This window comes from Bos javanicus, chromosome 7, assembly GCF_032452875.1.
Source record: "Bos javanicus breed banteng chromosome 7, ARS-OSU_banteng_1.0, whole genome shotgun sequence".
Taxonomy (NCBI): Eukaryota; Metazoa; Chordata; class Mammalia; order Artiodactyla; family Bovidae; genus Bos; species Bos javanicus.
In genome coordinates, this window is record NC_083874.1 from 6686726 (window position 1) to 6707483 (window position 20758).

The 20758-nt window shown below is 58.6% G+C and overlaps 1 protein-coding gene across 12 annotated transcripts in view; it reads left to right on the top strand.

Moving 5' to 3' along the window:
* Positions 1-20758, top strand: part of EPS15L1 (epidermal growth factor receptor pathway substrate 15 like 1) — a 107270-nt gene that overhangs the window by 79713 nt on the left and 6799 nt on the right. For 4 of the 12 annotated variants that reach the window (XM_061421733.1, XM_061421736.1, XM_061421732.1 and 1 more), the window contains 2 exons: positions 5719-5851; positions 8133-8180. The exons of 4 other annotated variants lie outside the window; for them this stretch is intronic. In XM_061421733.1, coding sequence (XP_061277717.1) covers positions 5719-5851; positions 8133-8180 — 181 coding nt within the window. The remainder of the gene's footprint in view (positions 1-5718; positions 5852-8132; positions 8181-20758) is intronic. 4 more of the 12 variants (XM_061421735.1, XM_061421734.1, XM_061421739.1 and 1 more) reach the window with 1 other exon arrangement.

Consider the following 20758-nt stretch of genomic DNA (forward strand, 5'->3'; position numbering starts at 1 on the left):
GCACAGACAGGGTCTGGAAGGTGTCCATGGCTGTGGCTGGACCCATTTCCTTTCCTCCAAGTGGTGCTGCCAGAGCCCTGAGTCCCCCCCTGCCCAAGCATAGGTGCGAGGGGCTCCCTCCTGCCCTCGCTGGTGTCTCACGACCTCAGGTGATAAAGTCTCCCAATGGCCAAACAAAGCAAGAAGGTGTTGGGCACAGGGGCCAGGCCTGGCGTGCAGCCTGCGAGGCCAGAACAGGGGGCCACGGGCCCACACGCAGGAGATGTGTCTGGAGCTGCCTGTGGGCAGAACCTGAGAAGAATGTGGAAAGCGAGGGCTGGGCTCAGTCGGTGAATAAATACGCGGGTGAGAAGTGAGCTGTTCAGGAAGGCCCCCAAGTCACTCCTGTTCTGCCTGGGCGGTGTGTGCGTGGCCGTAATTACCTGAACTGACTGTAAATGTAGCCCCACACGTGGTGTGATCACACTGTCGAGAGGGGCTCGAAGGAGGTGTGCCTGGAGAGTTAAATCTTTACATAGCAAGAAGTCCGTCGGTAGAGATTGTCCAAAACAGAGCAAGCGATGAGAGTAGAAGCCCATGACTCTGAGGTACATTCCAGAAGAAACTGCTGAGATGTTGAAAACGTTGGCCGTGGGGAGTTGATTTGCAGCTCCTGTTCTCCGTCCTAACCTTTAGCATCCCTTGGTTTCGACTGCGAGCCCGGGTTAACAGGAGTTTAGCGAAGCGTTCGGTGTATGTGTCTTGGCCTCGTCAGGAGGGTGGGGTCCCCTCAAGGATACAGAACCGGGTGCAGCACAGCCTGTTGAAGCCCCCGTGTTCTCCACTTACTCCTCCGGTTTTTTCCAGCCACCTGCTCCCGTCCAGGTGGCCCGGGCTCCATGGCCACTGGGGCACTGGTGACCACATGCAGATACAGTTCCTGTCCCTGATCTTGCCGCTTAGCTGGAGGGTCGGGGGGTGGCTGGAGAACGAACACTGGAGCGTGTGGGAACAGGCACCCACAGCCTGGAGTCCCGTACCTCCCCTGACCTTGCACCCCACATGCCAGCTCCTCAGAGGGGCATCCCTCCTGCTTCACTCAGCCTGAGGGGCGCACGGCTGTCTGGGTGCTGAGCGCTTGTGGTTAGCAACATGTGATTGTGGCATGTGGCTTCCAAGAAACGTTTGAGGTTTTGTTCAGGTTTTCAGAGAAGCGCGTGAGTGTAAACTGTCGAGGTAGCAAATCTAAGTCCTGGCTGGAGGCAGAGCATCTGTTTGCCCATTGGCTGCCGTGGGAGGGAGCCTGGGGGTGCCAGGGTTTCCGTCCTGTCTCCTTCCAGCGCCTGGAGGGAGTCACCCTCCTGTGGGAACTGGGACGCTTGTGTTCTGGGATCGGCCAGAAGGGACCAGAGCCCGAGATGTGCCTTCGTGTTCACCTGTCACTGTGTGGCTGTTACATGCACTCCCCTAGTGGAGCTGTGTGTCCTTGGCTTATGTCCCTGCTTAGCGGGCGGGAAACTATCCCCTGAAATGAAGAAACCTCTGCCACGTGGGGGCGGCAGTCTCCAGGGAAGGGGCTCACGCTGTGATCTCAACCCAGCACGAGTGGGCCCTCTCCCCCAGAGGCAGGGGAATGAGGTCGAGCAGTGCCCCCGAGCTGGGACCAGGGGACAAGGACGAGGCGTGAGCCAACCCTCTGTATCAGGGAGCGGTGGAGGCTGTGTGGAGTGGCCGCCTGGCGGGACCCGAGCCGCCGCCTCCAGGCAGCACCCACCTGCGTCTCTGCTAGCTGCAGAGGCGACCCCGAGCCAGGCACTTCAGAGCCTGGCCCTTCCCTCTTGGCGCGCGTTCTAACCTACAGTTGCGTTTTCCCTCTTTTATTCCACTTTCCCTCTCCTTGATCTCGTGTCCCGGATCAGGCCACACACACGTGCACTTGTGACTTCAGAGCCAGCGCCCCTTCCTGTTGGTGGCATTGGGCGGGACAGGGCTGGCTGGGGCCGTGGAAAGTTTGTCCAGTTCTCCGTTGTTTTGTTTCCACGATCCCATCAGCTCCTGATCTCATGCCGCTTGCCCAGCTCAGTTCAGCGCCCTAACCTCATAGGTCTCTGTTTTTCCCTTTTGGTTCCCTTTCTGTTTTTCAAGAACAACATTGTGTGTATAAATAAAATGCCAAAGGAAATGAAAGTAAAGTGGCAAGAAGGTGTTTTTTTTTAAGTGCTTGGGGGGTGTGTGTGTGTGTGTGTGTGTGTGTGTGTTTTGAACATCGCTGTCTCTTCTCCACCTGAGTGGGGTGGGGAGGCCGTGCGGGCTGGCGCCCTTCCTTAACTTCACCCAAAGCTGGAGTGTGCCCCCGCTGCCCGGCAGTGCTGGAGGAGAGAGTGCCAGCCAACAGTCCGATCCCCTGGCCTCCTCTGGGAGTTGCTCTGGGCCTGTACCCTTAGTTGAGGTCCCCTCGTACCTGAGGCGGTTTTTCTAGGCAGTATTACCTTGCGTTAAGAACACTTTCCCCAAAATAGATCTCAGAAAGCATCTGAGAATAAAAACAAGACTCCAACTTAATTATTTCACCCCTCCCACCCTAGGATTTTTTTTAAAAAAGCCAGCTATGAAATACTTGACTGCCCTTTGTCAGCCCATTTTCAGTTGTTTTTCAAGCATGCATTTCTATTTAGGGCTTTTTTTTTTAAGTTGAGAGTCATTTGTTTTAAGTCAGTTTTTTAAACTGTAAACCTTTTAGAGCTGCGTCTTGTATAGTAGCTTTTTTGTCTGTGTGTTTTCCTTTTTTTTTTTTCTGTTTTTGGAGCACACTTCACTATAGCCTAGCCAGAGAGCCCCTACCGGCTTTACTGAAACCCTTCTAAAAATAGCAACTTTCCCTGAAGCTGCAGCCTGAGTAGGAACCAGTCAGGTCCCAGAGGAGGCTTCTTGGGAAACTTCAAGTCATGAAAGTCAGGATTCGGAAATGACGCAGGCTTTTTGGTGTCAGAAGTGATAAAACTCCCTGCTGTGGGCGAACTCTTTCTCCTTGGAGCGGGTCCACCAGCCACGCGGTGGGTTTAGACAGATCGGGGCGGGGGGGTGTGCGGAGGGTCAGCTTGGCCCACGGTGTGCCCAGCCAGCCGGGAGGCTCAGTGCAGCTCGCGCTCGGGTGCGGTGCACAGGCCGGGTGGACAAGGGCCTCACCATGCGCCATGCAGCTCTAGGGGCGGGGGCTCTGCACCCAGAGGCTCCCAGGTGTCCCTCTGCACCCCTTCCCCAGAGCTGGCGCACACCCAGCTCCCAGGACAAGAACGGGTCCACGCAGGGGCCTTGGGAGCTGGTCACGCCCCCTGTTTGCCAAGAAATTGATTTTGGTTCTTGCCTGCTCGTCTCAGGTTGTGGCAAGCGTGGAGAGAGCTGTCAACCCAGGGCGTGTCCTGGGAACAGCAAAAGCAGAAGCAGCGCGCGCTCTCATCTCCTCAGCGGCTGCTCCATCTTCTTTCCCAAACAGCAGACCCTAACCCATTCACTTCAGAGCTGAGCTGCAGGTCCACGCTGCACCTTGGCTCTCCGGCTTGCTCAGTCTGGGAAGGGCTCTGTGGATGACAGGAAACAGCAGAAACACAGTGTCGGTGGCCAGCGGGCATTTGCAGATTCTTGCGGGCATCCAGGGGAATCCTAGTCACATCCACATCCTCGGCATGATTCTGCTTGCGCTGTCTCTGCTGATGTGGTTCAGGTGCCGGGTGGAGCCGCTTATGCACTCCCTTTCGACTTCTCGCCCAGCCCTGCGAGCGCGGGCCAGTCATGATGGTCATTTCACAGAAGAGGAAACAGAGGCACGGAGCCGGGACCGGGGCCTCCAGGTCCCACCCTGAGGTGCTGTGCTGTCAGCAGGCCATGTCTCCTCCCAGTTCCTTAGCTTCCCTGCCTGTGAGATGGAAGGGGTGGCCAGAGGACTCTGTCCCCAGGCCGGTGGGACGATGTGGTGAGACCAGCACAGAGTGGACGTCTCCTACCCTGGGGCCTTCTGAGGTTCTGGGGGAGGAACTGGGGTTCCCAGCGGTCCTGGCTAAGGGTGCCGCCGCCCTCTCCAGGCCCCCTCCTTATCTCTGTGGACCAGCCGCCTCTCTCCCACCTGAAACGAGTATCTGGGACTAGGTACGAGGGACAGGGGTGGCCGCATCTGTGTCCCCGTGACCACGACCCTGTGACTGATGCCCGCCCTTCTCCCCACTGCTCCATCCACGTGTGGGAACCAGGTGCCTAGGGAAGTCCCCAAAGTGGGCTCTCCTATCCCTCGGCCAGCCCCTCCCCCCGCACTGGGGAGAGCATTGCAAGCGCCCCTCCTTGCGCCGCTGCGTGCCCACCGTGCGTCTCCTTTCCTTTGCTCTCTTGAGGATCATATCAGCGCTTTCACTCCAGTGTCCACTGCTTCCCTTTGTGTCCAACAGCTCTGAGTCTCCTCTCTACTGTTCCCTAGTTCTTTTCTGTGTGAGTGAACACGATCCCCCACCCATAGAGAGAGCGGTCTCCCTTCGGGGCGCCACTGGTCCTCTGCGCTCATCTGTCCGTCAGTGGAGGTTTGTCGTGCCCAGCGCCGTGCTGGGGCTTCAGGAGAGGGAGCCCATATAGACGAGTCCTTGCCCGCTGCGGGCAGGTGTGCGCCCTATCGGTGCCTCTTGCCTTTCAGGCCACTCAATTAAGACAGGAGGGTCCTGGCTGCCTGACCCTGGCGTGATAAGCTGTGTCCTGTCAGCTCCCCCTAGGACATCTGAGCCGGTCCAGGAAGGTGTGGCAGGGAGGGGTCTGGGGGTGGCAGTGAGCTCCAGCCCGTCTCTGAGAAGGAGCACGGGCTCGGTGGATGGGAAGGGCTGAGCGCCCCGAATCAGGGACCCTGTATGTATGGAGGCCTAGGGATGGGGCACTCGGGGCTCCAGGCATCAGAGAATTGCCAAGAGAGGGCCCACTGCTGGGGTGAGGCCAAAGCATTGCGCAGTGAGGGGTTGGGGGGCTATGAGGAAGGCCCAGTGTGCCTTGAGGAGTACTGGGAGTTGCCTTTAAGCTTCAGGGCCTGGCCACGCTCCTGCCTGCCCATCTTCCTGCCTCCCTGCCCACCTGCTGTGTTTACCTTCCCTCCTGCCTTCCTGCCCACCCATCCCTCCAGGCATCTCTCTGTGGCTGGTGTGATGTGGTCCGATTTGGGTGTGAGATGGTAGATATCTGGGGGGAGCGGGGCGTGGGTGAGACTAGGGCTGGAGGAAGCCCGTGGAGGGTCCAGGCCAGAGGCGACAAGAGCCCATCAGAGGTGGCAGTGGCTGTGCCAGTGTGGGTGGGGTGGGCTCCAGCTTGAGTCCCTGGGGGGGCAGCTCAGTGGCACAGAGAGGGTCTGGTGCCACTCTGACTGAGTGCCTGACGCTGACCGAAGGGAGAGGGGTGGGACACGTCTCTGAAGTGTGAGCAGGAAGCCCCGATACCCCCAGGCGGGTGGCAGGGAACAGCTCCCCACCCCCACGCCCCACCGCATGACATTAGCCCATCAAGGCGGTGGGTGTTCCTGCTTGCTCCTTGTGTCTGCCAGCTGCCCCCTTGTGGGCCAGAGGACGCCGTCTGTCGAGGGTGGAGGAAAGCAGGGGGCTGGCGAGCAGCCCTCGGGCCGAGCGGGGGCCGTGCCGCACAGCGCGGAGGGCTCAGTGGGCGTCCCTGCCTCCATGTTAATGATTGTTTCTGCCTCTCTTTTCGTGTCCTCTCTTGCAGCCCCCAACTTCTGGGCCTTTCACCTCCTCCTTTGGAGGGGCAGGATTCTCAGATGACCCCTTTAAAAGTAAACAGGACACTCCCGCTGTGCCTCCGAAGAAACCTGCTCCTCCGCGGCCTAAACCGCCGAGCGGTCAGTACGCTTCCTTCTCTTGAAGCTTCCTGCCCACCGTCGCTGGGCGGCGGGGGATGGCGGGCCCCTCCGCTCACCAGCCCAGAGGGTCCGTGTTCGGAGCCAGAGGGGCTCCCCTCTGCCCGTCACATGGCTCTGCGCACCCCATGTGCCTGGAAGCGCCTCCGGTCCCTTCTATCCTCGCCTCGTCCTGTGGGCCCCTGGGCTCTGGGCTCTGTGTGGGGCTACAGAGTGGTCTTCAGAGGCCGGGGGCTAAGAACCCTCCTGGCGGTTGGCAGAGCTGCTGCGTGGCCCCTGGCTCAGCATGCAGTTGTGGCTCCTCCGACCTCCCCACCCCTACCGAGCTCTTTCCCAGGTTGGCTCAGGGGGGGCCCAGGGCTGGGGGCGGCGGAAGCAGTGGCTGAAGCCACTTCATCCATCCTGTGCCTCCACATTGGTTCAGGACTTGGGGAGGGGTGGGGCTCTTCCTTGGTCATGTTTAACGTGAGAGGAGCCACATGGCTTGGGGCTCCCTTGCCCTCTGCTCCTGCCCCAGCATCTAGGCAGATAGCTCTGAACAGGGGGCTTCCTGCAGCCCTTCCTTCTCCTGGTTATGGGATGTTGCTGGCTTCTCGCAGCATTGAGCCCTCTGAGGGTGCCAAGGATGGTTAGCTCATGCAGGGTACCTGTCTTGGGTGATGGCGATGGTTCAACAGGCCAGGTTATCAGACTTAAAAGCAGGAAGCTGTTGCTCCCAGTGGCAGAAGGATTCACTGCAGTTTCCCAGTCGTTAGTCTGTTCCCCCTTTGTGGTCTGCTCTGGTCCCCCAGCAGAATCCCCTGTGCTGTCCCTAGACTGTAGCTCATAGAAGAACCATGCCTTCCTGCGGTCGTGCCTTCTTCTCATGGCCTCCTCTCCTGGTCCTTTCTGTTGGAAGGTGACTCTCTCCTTCCCACCTGAGTGCACCCTGCCCCTGCAGTCAGCCCCCAGGGCCTCCGCCCGCACCCTGAGGTCACTAGGTACAGGGGGTCATGAGTTCAAGGATGGCCAGCCTTCCTACACCCGTCACTAGAACCTCACAGAGGGGAAGCCGTTCAAAAACGCACCCTCCCCACTCCTGTCGCCTGCTGGCAGGGCCTTGTCTCAGGAGGACAGGCCCTCCGCCCACAGTGCCCAGTTTGGCCTCCTTGTGGATGGGACACGAGAGAAAGCACGCCCAGTGGGTGGGGTGAATTTATGACAGATTTTCTAGAAACCATGCTTCAAAAGCATTCACCCTGAAACGGGGTGGGGAGTTGAGGGGGAAGCAAGAACTGTGAAGGAATTCCCTGCGTCTGTGAGAGGCCGCTTACACCTTAGAGGCTGTGACCCTCGAGGGACACTGGCTGGTCTCCTGACGCAGTGGCGTTGGGCCTTCTCTATCAGAAAGACGGGAGCCATAGCAAACCTGTGCACGCACACGCTCTCACACGTGCCTGCACGCACCTGTGCACACACGCACACACACACCCGGCAGCTCAGCATCTGTTGGGCCTCGTGGAGGAGTTGCTCCCCTTGCTGGCTGCAGCAGGCGCCGAGCTTCGTTCTCAGGGTTTCTTGGAAACATTCATCTCAGCCTCCTCCCCTTCCCTGAACCAGCGCGGGGGTGCCTTTGAAGTCGCCCTTGGCTGGCACCTCCCCTTGTGTCTCCCTCAGTGAGTCTCCCCACCCACCGCGGCTTCTGCTCTCAGTGTGCCGTGGACTTGGAAAGCAGAGCCCGCTGGAGCCGCAGCTCAGCTCCTGGGGGCTGGCTCCAGGGCTCAGGCTTTTCAGAGCCCTATCCGTGTCGGGGGAAGTCTGGGCGTGTAACCCGGGGGTCTCAGGCCGCCTCTGCTCGTCGTGGCTTTGGCCTGCTGCACCCTTGCTGAGCCACAGCTGGCCAGGTGCCCCAAGTATCCTCTTCACATCATGACCCTCAGGGTGCAAGGTCACGACTATAAGCCCACCAGATTCTGGCAAGACCCGCAAGACTGGACAGGCACCATGATGCTGTCTTATCAGAACTGGAGAGGGAAGGGAGAGGTTCACGTGGGCGCCCGAGGTCACGCAGCAAGGGTGGGCAGCAGGGCCAGCCCTACACCTGGTGACCCCCACCCCCTCCCAGGCCTCCCGCTCCCCCACGCCCCCAAGCTGTATTGAGAACCACGCCGCGAGCTTTGGGTGCTCTGGACAGCAGCCAGCCTGTGTGCAGTGCTGCACCTGTGAGCGGCTACACTGTGCCCGCATGAGGCCTAAACATCTTTCGTCTGATTCTCTTACCTAGAAGCAGTGGCTGAACAGGAAACCCCCGCGCTGTACACGTTGCTGGGTGGTAGGTACACGCTGTGTGGCGGGTGCTGTGAGAGCACTTCCAGCGGTGCTTCTGCTGTGATTCCACACTAACCTGTAACAACCGGAGACTGCCGGCTGCATCGATGCCCTGCGAGGGCCGCCCGACCCAGCAGGCGTCATTGAGCAGGGTGGATGTTGGTGGCGGGCATGCACTTGTCCTCTCCAGGCTACTTCCCCGATTGGGGGATTGGAGCCCAGCCGTGTGCACGGCCCTCTTCTCCCCTGTCTACGTCACAGGGAGCAAGGCCTCTTCAATTGGAGCCACCTGGCCGTGTCTGCTTATTAGCAAGACAGGTCAGCAGATGAGAGTCAGAAAATCCCGCTTGGAATGTTTGTTACGGAAGCTTCGGGCTCAGCTCTCGCTCTCTTGGCTCCTGCGATGGGAAGCAGCCAAGGGGATGTCCACTGGTGGTGGTTGTCTTTGTGAGGAATCAGAGTCCAGCAGTTGGCGAGTGAGGGCTTCTTGCTGATCCAGCCCTTTCGTGCTTGGAGGGGCCACGTGGCCAGCGCGTGAACGTGCCGTGTTGTCACGGTCAAGGGCCACCGGACGTGTGGGGGTGTTGGTCCGGGGAGGGCGAGCAGGGAGGGGCTGAGGCGGGTCCCCTGCTCCCGAGGCCGGGTGGTCTTGGCGGCGGAGCCATGACCCCTTCCTTCATGGAGGTAGGTGAGCAGACATTCCAGCCAGCCGGGTGACTGTGGCTTTTCTTACATACACAGCTTCATACCCACACTCCAGAAACCATGAGGAAGGAGCAGGCTCACCTTCACCACTCTGTATGGGAAATGGGTCTGATTGAGCACACGCCCACTCGAGGCTCACCTGGAGGGGACCCAGAGCTTCTGGAACCCCACCAGGTCTTTGTGTCTGGAGTCAGCTCCGACGTGTGAGGCCAGGAGAGGCGAGTCTGATGCTGCCTCCCTCGGGCATCTGGGTCCCCTGTCCTGCTAGCATCCCAGGAGGATGCTTGATCAGACTGGTTGCACGTTCTGGCTGCTTCCGTTTCCCGGAGGGGCTCTGGGCAAGTGTCTTAACCTTGCCGAGCCTGTTTCCCCACCTGAACTCGGGCGCACCTGTGGCCTAGCGTGTGGCCTCTCTGGTAAGTGCCTTGCACAGCTGATGAGCATCGTGACGAGTGTGGTGTGTACCCACCAACCCGGCCCTGGGGTACAGGGACCAGGACTCAGGGCCCTCCTTCCCCGGGGAAAGACAGAGGCTGGGCCTGAGGCTGTCATATGCGTACAGGGAGTTCTCAAGGGATCCTTTTCCCCCATGAGTTGGCAGTTTAGCAGAAATCTTTGCAGCCGAAAAAAAATAGCGTGGGTAGTTGAACTTCAAAGAGGGCTCCAGGGTCCTCTCTGGCAAAGCTCAGCTGTCGTCACTCGTGTGGGACCAGGTGGATGTTTGGGTCTGAGTTAACTCCTGGCTTTGGGGATGCCAGCCTTATGCCCCAGAGGCTGCAGTGTTCACAGCCTGTGGGAGCTGAGTTTTGGTTGCATCTTTAAGTTTGATGAAAGATTAGCTGACATGAGATCAACACACAGCGTCAGCCTGTGGAGTCACAATGGGGATCCCACCAGCCGGGAGCCTCACCAGGGTTCTCTGGGAAAGAGTTCTGGCATCCGAGGCGCGTGACTGGAGCAGCCCTCAGGCCGGCCATCTGCTCTGACCCAGGCCAGAAAGCTTTGCTCGAGAACCTTTGAGAATCACCCTCTGGGGCAGTGCATGGCGCTCTGGAGTTGGCACTGAGTTCTCTGAGCCCAGAGGTGTTTTCTAGAAAGGTCTATCAAGGTATGCAGTAACAAGCAGGTGTCTGTTTGGGTAGAGACTTGGTTTCTTCTAGGCAGATGCAAAACAGACCACTCTGGCAGCCGCCGAAACCTGTCAGTTAGAATTCGCGCTGGTACACCTCCCCCAGGTAAACAGCGGTGTGCTCTCTGCAACGGACCGGAGATCGAGATCAGTCAGAACTCACCGCCGAAGAGTTTCTAGGTAAAAGTTGTTGATTTGCAAAGGGAGAAACAGATTTTTTTTTCAAGTGCAGGAAATGGCTGTGTGGGTGTCAGTGATTGGGCCCTCGCGCCTGCGGCGACAGATAGCGGGATCCTGTGCCCTGGGCCCCACCCTTGCCACTTCCTGTAAGCGCAGCCCCACATTGCGGTTCCTGCAGCGCCTGGGTGACACCAGCTAGCGTGCCTTCACCGCTAACCAGCCAGTCACCTTTAACCTTTCCCCAGTTTAATTATTATTACAGCTAATGACCTTTTCACCTGCAGAATAAAGCCACGCACACTCTGGTGGTGTCTTTCTGCCCCCTCCCCCTTCTCAGTATCCTTCCAACCCATACCAGACAACGGGATACTATTTAATAACTAGGGTCCTGTTTGATTCAAGTGATTCTGAAAAAATAAATAAATCATCATTTCTCCCCTGGAACCCGAGTCCCCTCCCACATCTGTGACTGACCCCACGCGGTAACAGAACAGGGTCACAGAAGGTGGCATCTTTCTTCTGGCGTCTTTCTGGTGTCTGCCCGCCCCCGGGGCCGGCCCATCCGCCCGGTGGTCAGCTTGGCCGTCCCGGGAGCTGCCACCCGGGAGCCAGCTGTAGAGGAAGCCTCGGGCCCCTCCGTGGCGCCAGCCGGGGTGTGTGCCCGGCTCTGAGAGGCCAGGCAGCGTGGCGTGAAACCAGGGCGGTTAAGCAGTGCCCCTGTGGATCCCAACCCCTTGTTTATCGCGCAGGATCCACTCTGAAAATGGCTTCTCCAGTTGAGCCGTAGCGGTTAGCACCTCGGCCTTGAACTTAACTACTTGAATTCCGTTCCCACGATGATTTCAGAGAGATAATTCAGTGGGTACATGTGATAGTTCTAGAACAGGACAAATGCAGTTCATTGCCAGCTCGAATGTGGAAAAATGCGACAGTTGCCGGCCAGCCAGGGTTGGGGTGCTCCAGGGTCGGGGAGCTCCAGGGAACCTCAGGCACCCAGCCTGGTGGAGCCCTCCTTTTCCCGTGGGCTGCCCCCCGCCCCCGCCGCCTATCAGGAGCGTCCGTGCTGGGACTGGGCAGGACCCCTGACCACAGTGCTCATGAGCCGGCTCCTGGCCAAGGAAAGAAAGTCACTTTCCTCTCAGCTTCTTAAGGTGTGAAACGCCTGGAGACGAATTGTTCTCTGGGGTGAATTTCTGTTTTGCAAAGTCGGCCGAGTTTGAAAATAGAAGCGTTTGCCTGCCTTAGCCCACGCCCGCCCTCCTGCACCCAGAGTCGCGTGGTGGATTGAGTGGGAGTTCAGTGACACGCTTGTCACCTGTTGTATAGCGGGGTGAAAGTGCCCAGACCTGGGGGGCCTGGAGCAGAGGAGTCGGGGCTCAGCCTGCTGGGGTCTGGGGGGCTTTATAGCAAGGCCTTGAGGTGGGGTGCAAGAGCCTGGACTCCCCAGTCTGGCGTCTGTGTATAGGTGTGAACAGACAGCAGCTACCACCCTGGCCCTGGCACCCCCCTCGCCCACGGCAGAGGCCCTGTGTACCTCCCCCAGCCCCTTGGTTCTACCTACAGCAAGGTGGGGGGGACCCAGGGAGACGTTCCCCACGAGGTGCTGGCTTTTCTGATGGGGTGAATGTTAACCCCCAGCTCTTCACTCCTCGCATTCAAAGCACTGAGTCAACCCCGCTCCTGCCGCCACTGTCAGCTGAGAAGCAGCACGTGTGTGTGTGAGTGGGTGCTGGGGACCAGCCCTCAGGAGCGCGGGGGCGGGCGGGCCCCCCACTCCAGGCTCGCTCTCCTTTCTCGCTGCCCCCACGCTGGGAGGGCTCCCGGTGGGCTCTGCCCCCCGCCCCTGACTCCAGCGCACATGAGTGCTTTCTCACCTCTCCAGACCCGCCGCACGGCACCCTGGGGACTTTGTTAAATGTGGGCACGGCGCCTCCCTGCCCATGCCGAGGTGGCGTCCTGGCTGCACGGGCGCCGCTCTGTAGGGAGGAACCAAGGCTGGGCCACTGCGGCCCCAGGGCTCCCCCCACCTGGCTGTAGCTAGCATCTCCCTATCCCCCCAAGGCACCCCAAAAGACCCCTCAAGGGGACGTGTAAGGCCAGCACACGGCTGACTCAGCAGAGTGTTGCAGGCACAAATCAAAAAACAAATATAATTAAAAAAAAAAACAAATTGTGAGACCTGCCAGGTTGTATTATTTTTGTTGTGAAGGCTGATTTATGGTTTGTAAACTCATTGATAAGTCACGTACCCCCTCCCCGTGTTTGCCACAGAACCAAAACAGCCCCCGCCAGGTTTCTTACGAATGTCTTTGGAGTCCTCTGTGGAAACCTCTTAAAAAGTGTTTTTCAGTCCTAAGGGAATCTGTCCTTTGAGGACCCCAGAAGTGTGGTGACACTTTCCCCTCCTCGCCTTCTCCCTCTGACCGGGCAGTGACCCCACTCCCCTTGGGCTCGCTACCTCTGACCACCCCTGGCACCTTGCAGAGGGTGAGACAAGCTCATCAGGTGTGGGGGTGCCTGGTGGATGATAGTAAATATTTGTTCAGCTTTTCTCAACAGTTCAGAACCAAACCTCATCCTGCTCCCTTCAATGCATTCAGCAAATTTGTCTTAAAATTCAGTAAATATTTTTAGTGGAAAATCTCAACGTTGTGATGGTGGGGACCTCAGATTTTATCTTGCTGGGGCTCTGCTGCTTGGCACGGCTTTGATCTGTGGGGTTTGCCTTCTCCTTGCGTGTGCTTGAGCCAGAGTGAGTGGGCTGGAGTCTGCAGGGCTCCTGGCTGGCACACCGCTTGCGTGGCCCTGTGGGTCGTGGCCCAAGAAGTTAGGTCACCTCGTCCCACCAGAGGGGGCTGGGTGTTTCTCTTGTGCGTTGCTGAAAAGCGATCTTTTTCAGCAAATAAAAAGTTTCCGAGTGATGATGGGTGTGAAAGGTGAAGCTCTGGACAGCCTGCTTTTTCTCTTCCCCCAGTTCAGCTTCTTCGCTGGGTTCAGGGGGCAGGAAGGGAGCAGCCAAGGTGACAAGGAGGGCACCTCCACAGCCATAGCTCTCCCGTAGTACGACTTTCAGAAGTCTGGCGGTTGTGTGGGTGCGCCGTGTTGTGTAGGACGAGAGGCAGTTGTGTGGGTGTCCTGTGTTGTGTGGGACGAGTGACAGTTGTGGGTCCCGTGTTGTGTGGGATGAGAGGCAGTTGTGTGGGTCCCGTGTTGTGTGGGACGAGTGACAGTTGTGGGTGCACCATGTTGTGTAGGACGAGAGGCAGTTGTGTGGGTGTCCTGTGTTGTGTGGGACGAGTGACTGTGGTGTGTGTCCCGTCTTGTGTGGGACGAGTGACAGTTGTGGGTCCCGTGTTGTGTGGGACGAGTGACAGTTGTGGGTCCCGTGTTGTGTGGGACGAGTGACAGTTGTGTGGGTCCCGTGTTGTGTAGGACGAGAGGCAGTTGCATGGGTCCCGTGTTGTGTGGGATGAGAGGCAGTTGTGTGGGTCCCGTGTTGTGTGGGACGAGAGGCAGTTGTGGGTGCACCATGTTGTGTAGGACGAGAGGCAGTTGTGTGGGTGTCCTGTGTTGTGTGGGACGAGTGACTGTGGTGTGTGTCCCGTCTTGTGTGGGACGAGTGACAGTTGTGGGTCCCGTGTTGTGTGGGACGAGTGACAGTTGTGGGTCCCGTGTTGTGTGGGACGAGTGACAGTTGTGTGGGTCCCGTGTTGTGTAGGACGAGAGGCAGTTGCATGGGTCCCGTGTTGTGTGGGATGAGAGGCAGTTGTGTGGGTCCCGTGTTGTGTGGGACGAGAGGCAGTTGTGGGTGCACCATGTTGTGTAGGACGAGAGGCAGTTGTGTGGGTGTCCTGTGTTGTGTGGGACGAGTGACTGTGGTGTGTGTCCCGTGTTGTGTGGGACGAGTGACAGTTGTGGGTCCCGTGTTGTGTGGGACGAGTGACAGTTGTGGGTCCCGTGTTGTGTGGGACGAGTGACAGTTGTGGGTCCCGTGTTGTGTGGGACGAGTGACAGTTGTGTGGGTCCCGTGTTGTGTAGGACGAGAGGCAGTTGCGTGGGTCCCGTGTTGTGTGGGATGAGAGGCAGTTGTGTGGGTCCCGTGTTGTGTGGGACGAGTGACAGTTGTGGGTGCACCATGTTGTGTAGGACGAGAGGCAGTTGTGTGGGTGTCCTGTGTTGTGTGGGACGAGTGACTGTGGTGTGTGTCCCGTCTTGTGTGGGACGAGTGACAGTTGTGGGTCCCGTGTTGTGTGGGACGAGTGACAGTTGTGGGTCCCGTGTTGTGTGGGACGAGTGACAGTTGTGGGTCCCGTGTTGTGTGGGATGAGAGGCAGTTGTGTGGGTCCCGTGTTGTGTGGGACGAGAGGCAGTTGTGGGTGCACCATGTTGTGTAGGACGAGAGGCAGTTGTGTGGGTGTCCTGTGTTGTGTGGGACGAGTGACTGTGGTGTGTGTCCCGTGTTGTGTGGGACGAGTGACAGTTGTGGGTCCCGTGTTGTGTGGGACGAGTGACAGTTGTGGGTCCCGTGTTGTGTGGGACGAGTGACAGTTGTGTGGGTCCCGTGTTGTGTGGGACTAGAGGCAGTTGTGTGGGTCCCGTGTTGCCACAAATGGCAGCTTGGGAACGTCCTGTGTTGTGGAGAGTAATAGCTCAGGTGGGGCAGCTGTCTTGACCACAGACCTTTGTTTTTTATTTTTGTGTTTGGTTGTTTTTGTATTTATCTCTCATCTACAGAGCTGCACTTTCCAACTGCAGCCCTGAACCTTATAAACAGAGCCCAGCCACTATCTGGTCGGGATGAAACACACACTCTGGCTCATGTCTGCTTTTGATTATGTTCTGTTCATCTGATTTATTGAGACCCTCCCGCAAGTCACCCAAACGTGTTAAACTCTCCTTCGAGGTAAAAATTTGCAAGCAGAAGAGCCTGCCTTCCTTCAGTGTTCACGTTTGTGAGTCGTGGGGGGGATTGTATTCCACCGTTTTCTCCCCTCCCTGCCGACTCTCCGGGCTAAGACCTTCCCGGAGAAGCCAGGAGGGGGAGGTCGGCTCAGGGCTTCACGCCCTCCAGCGCCCCCGGCCTGCCAGTCCCCGATCCTGGGTGCTGGGGGCCCTCTTGGTCTCGGAAAGTTCAGAAGCAGGAGAATTAAAGATACTGCTCCCAGGGTGGGGCCGGCCAGCAGGGTTTTTTTAACAGCACACACCGTGGTAAACCATCAGGTTCATATTGTTTTTGCTCAAGGCCGTCCTGAGTGCGGTTTCGGTGCACCGCTAGGGTAGCTGCTGAAACTGCTGCGGTTTCAAATCAGCCGTGTTCTGTCCTGTCTTCAACCTTGGTTCCCCACCCTGGTAATGAAGCCTCCTCTAAGTGCCAGGGAGTCACCAGGGGGCTTGGCAGCTTCCAGCCCCAGGCTGGGGGAGGGTCTTTATCTGATTGTCTACAGTCACATCCTCCCGTCCACTCAGGCCTCCCTGCCCTGAGCAGATGTCTAGGAATGACAGGCCAGGTGTCATCCTGGTTATTAGTTGTATACCAAAATTTAAGGCAAAAAAAAAAAAAAGATTTGTGCTCTCTTCTCTGAAACACGCCCCAGACAAGCCTCTTTCCTTTACTCTCAGTGCCTGGAGCCGCAGAAAGGCGTAAAACGGGCGGCAGGTCTGCCCAGGGGCACGGAGGCAGATTGGGTTACCCTGTCACGTTTAATATGAGCACCACTTCAGAAAAAAACAATTAAGGACCTAGCAGAAGTGGTTACATAAAAGCAGGAACCAGCCCCAGAATGTATGAAAAGTGCAGCTGCTAAAAATAAACGGGGGCGCAGAGTGGGAAGTGTTGTGGACCAAGGGCAGTCAGGGCAAGGGCGTCTTTTGTAAAAGGCGTCTCTGCTCGTGAGCGTCGTGTCAGGCCAAAGCCGGGAGGCCACCAGTTTTGCACGTGTGAGGTCCGATAACTCAGCCTCTATGCCCGAGCACAAAAACAGATAACCGAGAAAAAACCGTTTCCCCCACCACCACCACTCCAAAACAGGAGCAGTTGATGTGCCCTGGTTTCATATTAACACAGTCATGATTTCTAAATAACAACGGTTTCGGCAACCAAGCAAAAACCAGGCCCCGGGCCGTTCGTTCTTGGGTGTGAGTGCCTCCTTTCAAGATCTCCCCGATTGATCATCTCCATGCCTGTTAGAAACCTCAGCTTGACATTCTTGCCGGCTGGATTCTTAACTGCCTCCCACCCTCCAACCTCTGCCCCCAAAGTGACTGAAAAAAAAAATCCCCCAGACCAAGAGAGGAAGCTCTTCTTAAATGAAAAAAAAAAAAACAAGGCACAGAAGTGGGTGATGGTGTATTTGAATATCTGCACTGTTGGGGTCACTCTCAGGGCCTGGCTAGGGTCAGCTAACCCTGTTATGCGTGCTCAGATGTTTGCCGTGCTGGACGGCATGGGGAGGTCTGCCTGGTGGAGGTACCTGTGGGAGGGAAACCACGGTAGCCAGGCTGCAGGGACCATGCCAGCTGAGGTCAGTGTGCCCATGCCTCAGGATGCCATACCCCTGGGCGCCCCAGCAGAGGTGCATGCATCGGGTTGGTTGGCAGGTGAGGCCTCGTCCCTTGGGGCCTAGGGAAGGCTGCCGGTGTCCCAGGGGACCCCGGCACAGGGTTCGCTCAGGATCCTGTCTATTCACAATCAGCCTTGGGTGACGCCACCCCTTGGGGTTTGGAAAGCGAGGCAGGGTCTGCATCTGGGTGTACGCTGCGGGGGGCTCTTCTCTCAGGGGGCACGCCTGGGCTGTGGTGCTGCTGCACTGCGGCAGGGGGAGGCCGCATGGAGGGTTTGAGGAAGCCCAACAGGTGGGGGCCAGCGCAGGGAACCCGGAAGTTCAGGGGAGGCCACCCCTGCCCAGGGGCTACACATGCCCACCCACCACCCTGCTCGGGGGGCATCTGAGCAGCTCTGCACGTGGGGTTCTCAGTCTCCTTGTGGAGCTCATGGGGGACTGCCGAACTGTCCTGCCCTCTGGGTATTGGAGCCATGCCAGCCTGGCGTTGGCAGACTGATAAAACGTGATTTACAAAAGCAGACAGCCCCCTCACAGGCTGACCTCAGCTCTGGTGGCCGTGGAGAGCGGACACTCCTTGACGCCGCCCGAGTATCCTAGGGCCGCCGTACCACATACTGCAGACCGGGCAGCAGAGACAGCCGAGACAGAGCGTCTCAGAGCTGTGGAGGCCGGAAGTCTGAGATTGAGGTAGAGTCCGGGTTGGCTTCTCCTGAGGCTGCTCTGGTTGGCTTGTAGACGGCGTCCACCCCTGTGCCTTCCCACGGCCTCCCCTCTGTGCATGTGCGTGTCCTGCTCTCCTCTTTTCTCCCGAGGTCACCAGTCCTCCTGGATTAGGGCCCATTCAGAGGACCTCATTCTAACTTAATTAGCTCTGCAAAGATCCCTTGTCCCAAGACAGCCACATCCTGAGGTACCGGGGGAGAAGACCTGAGCATAATGAATTGGGGGTGGGGGACCAGTTCATCCCATCACAACCCCATTTCATAGATAAGGAAGCTGAGGCTGAGGGGGGCGGTTGCCATGTTCCTCCCCATCTTCCAGGGGTCCACGGCTCACTGTCTCCAAGGGCTGGGCCAGGAGGGCTGAACACAGGCCTGGGGAGATGGTGGGCCCAGGCACTTAAGGCAGAGGGACTGTCTGGAGAGAAGCCCTGGGCTGGGGTCCTGGGGAGCGAGGTATGGCTCGGGCCCCTGGAGGGGTGTCGGGGGACAAGGTGGGGAAGGGTTTTGTGCGGGCTTTCTTAGTTCGTCACGGTGGAGCTTGCACGTTAGAAAGCTGTGTTCAGCAGAGCCGTCTGGGGAGCGGGGACACAGCTGTGGGCAGCCAAGCGCTCTGCCTCTGGAGCTCATGTTCTCTTGGGCAAGAGAGAAAATACACAACGAGTGACCTAATGACAGAGCAGGACGGGCTGCAGCGGTGTCTGCGCCAGAAGTGGGGAGGGTGGCCTCTGAATGTGCGGCACCCCTGTGGGGAGGGGCGCTCTGGCCTGCAGCAGTGAGCGCAGGGCACTGCACTGAGCTGGGGAAGGATGGCCGAGGCTGGGGTGGGTGCTCCCAGAGAGCTGGAGAGAGCTCAGCAGGTTCGGCGCAACTCTGAGTTAAAAGGCCACCTCGCTGAGTGCAGGGGCCCACGGGGCTGAAAGCTGAGAGAGTGAGCTGCCCAGTGGCTGTCGCAGGGCTGGTTCCCAGGGACCCAGGAGAGGCGAGGACCACTTGCCTCGGGTGGTGGTGCCACTGTGGGGACCCAGGCTCCCGGGGCTCATGCCCATCCTCCTTGCCCAGGGTGCCCCTGTGATCTGCCCGGCTTCCCGTTCATTCACGGCTCCCGGCTGTACAGCCTGGAGTTGATGAGCTGCGGGGCAGGGCTTGCCTGATCCCTCCCGCCTGTGCTGCCTGCTCACCTCCAAAGAGGGGCTCTCCTCTGCCTGCGGTGCCAGCCCAGGGGGCCCGCGCTCACCCGTCAGCTCACCCCTCGGACCAGGGAGTAGGCTGCTGTGGAAGATGGGCTTGGGGGAGGTGGCTCTTCAGCCCGGCACCCAGATCGGGTCTCCCTGTTGTCTGAAGCCCACGGGGCTGAGGTCTGGGAGGGAGAGCAAAGCCAGCAGCTAGGAGGACAGGTCAGGGAGGAGCATTTGGTGCTGGAGGGGGAGCAGCCCGAAGTCTGGGGCTCTGTCACAGATAGAAGAGGAGGGACCAGAAGTCTCGACCTGTATGGAAGGTGGGGTGTGGGCACAGCCCCCAGGACTTCACTTGAAGAAGCCAGTTGCCCTGGGGAAGAGGGGCCCTAATTCCTACTGTCTTGGCAGTGGACTTGGCCCGTCCTTCCGGGGAAGTGTCCCCGCCCCAGCAGGTGGGGCCCACCCAGGGGTTTTGGCAGAGAGAGGTTCGCCTGGCCCACTGAACCTCATGGTTGATTGTGACCTGACTTGTGGCCACCGGGAACCTCAGAGAGCCTCCCCAAGTCTGCAGCCTTCCCCCTCCCCGCCCTTCTAGGTCAGGGTGTCTCCTGTCAGAGCCTGGGGCAGGTACTCGGAAGGTCAGGCTGCAGTGGGCACGCCTCCTGACTCACAGCCCCACCTCCAGAAAGTGTGTGAAAGTGTGAGTCGCTCAGTCGTGTCCAACTCTTTGCAGCCCCATGGACTGTAGCCCACCAGGCTCTTTTGTCCATGGGATTCTCCAGGCAAGAGTACTGGAGTGGGTTGCCATTTCCTTCTCCAGGGGATCTTCCCAATCCAGGGATCGAACCCGGGTCCCCTGCCTCGTAGGCAGTTTCTTTACCATCTGAGCCACCAGGGAACGTCTCTATAAATAGACACAGGTGGGTGAGGCTGTGCTGTTTGTGACAGTAAGAACCTGGGAAGGCCAGAGGTCAGCATGGGGGCCCCATGAGGCCACGGGCAAGGGCATAGTCCTTTGATCCAGCCTCGGGAGGTGACGGAGAGCCGGGTGCAGAGCGGCCTGTGTCTCAAGAGCCCTGTGCGAGCCTCGGGAAGTCAAGACTCTCAGCGTTTCCTTAAACACGCAGACAGAAACCAACAGCAGCTCTCGGGGGCGGGGGTGGCTCGGGGCCTCTGTGTCCCAGCCACACTGCTGGCATCACCCGCCCACCCAGAGGTCCCAGCTCAGGTGGGAGGGGGCGTGGGGATTTTCACCACCGCTTCTGGTGGGCTCCGCCCCCATCTCTTCTCTCTGGGCTCTCCTGGGGGCAGAACCACGTCTCCGGTGACTCGAGGTTCGGAGTGAAACTGATGGAGTCGGGGTGGCCTTTGTACCTTAGGGCCACCCAGCTGCTATGTCAAGTGACAAGTAAAAAGACTCTTGTATCCAGAGGGGCCTGAGGTCAAGTGGTCACAGGCCCCACATATGCCGAGCCCCGCTTGCGCCCGCAGTAGGGCATCAATCATGGACTCTGACCCGTGACCCTTCATGCCCACTTCCCAGACAGAAGCAGGCCAGCTGGGCCTGAGGCCCTGGGCCTGGTCTGGGTCTCAGAACTCAAGGGGACAGAGGCAGAAGTCCTTAGGGACCCCTGGGAACCCTGAGAAATGTGGCCTTAGGAAGCAGCGTCAGAGAGTGTGGTTTTGGAGCTGGGCCTGGAGGTGGACGTGTGGGCAGGTGGCGTGGCAGAGGCCAGCAGGGTGGGAAGGCAGGTGCCCTCCGCTCAGGCGCTGCAGACAGGTCAGGCGTGACTCAGGGTCAGGGCCTGCCTCTGGACATGCAGCCTATGTCCAGGGTTCTGTATGGAACGTGGCCCTCGGCTTTTGGCTTCTTCTCGCACATTAGTTTTAAAATTGCAAGAGCAGAACATGGGCAACTCAGTTAACAGATCAGAGTCATGTTAAGTGTGCCCTAGCCTGGGCTTGGACACAGAGCTGCCGAATTGACCGTCTCACCCCAGGGTACCTTAGTTACCCCAGGCAGCTGTTGGGCAAATGAATGGCGTCAGGCAGGAACCTGGCCTCCAAACCCAGCAGATCCTGGAGGCTCATCCCATGGGCCCCTCTTG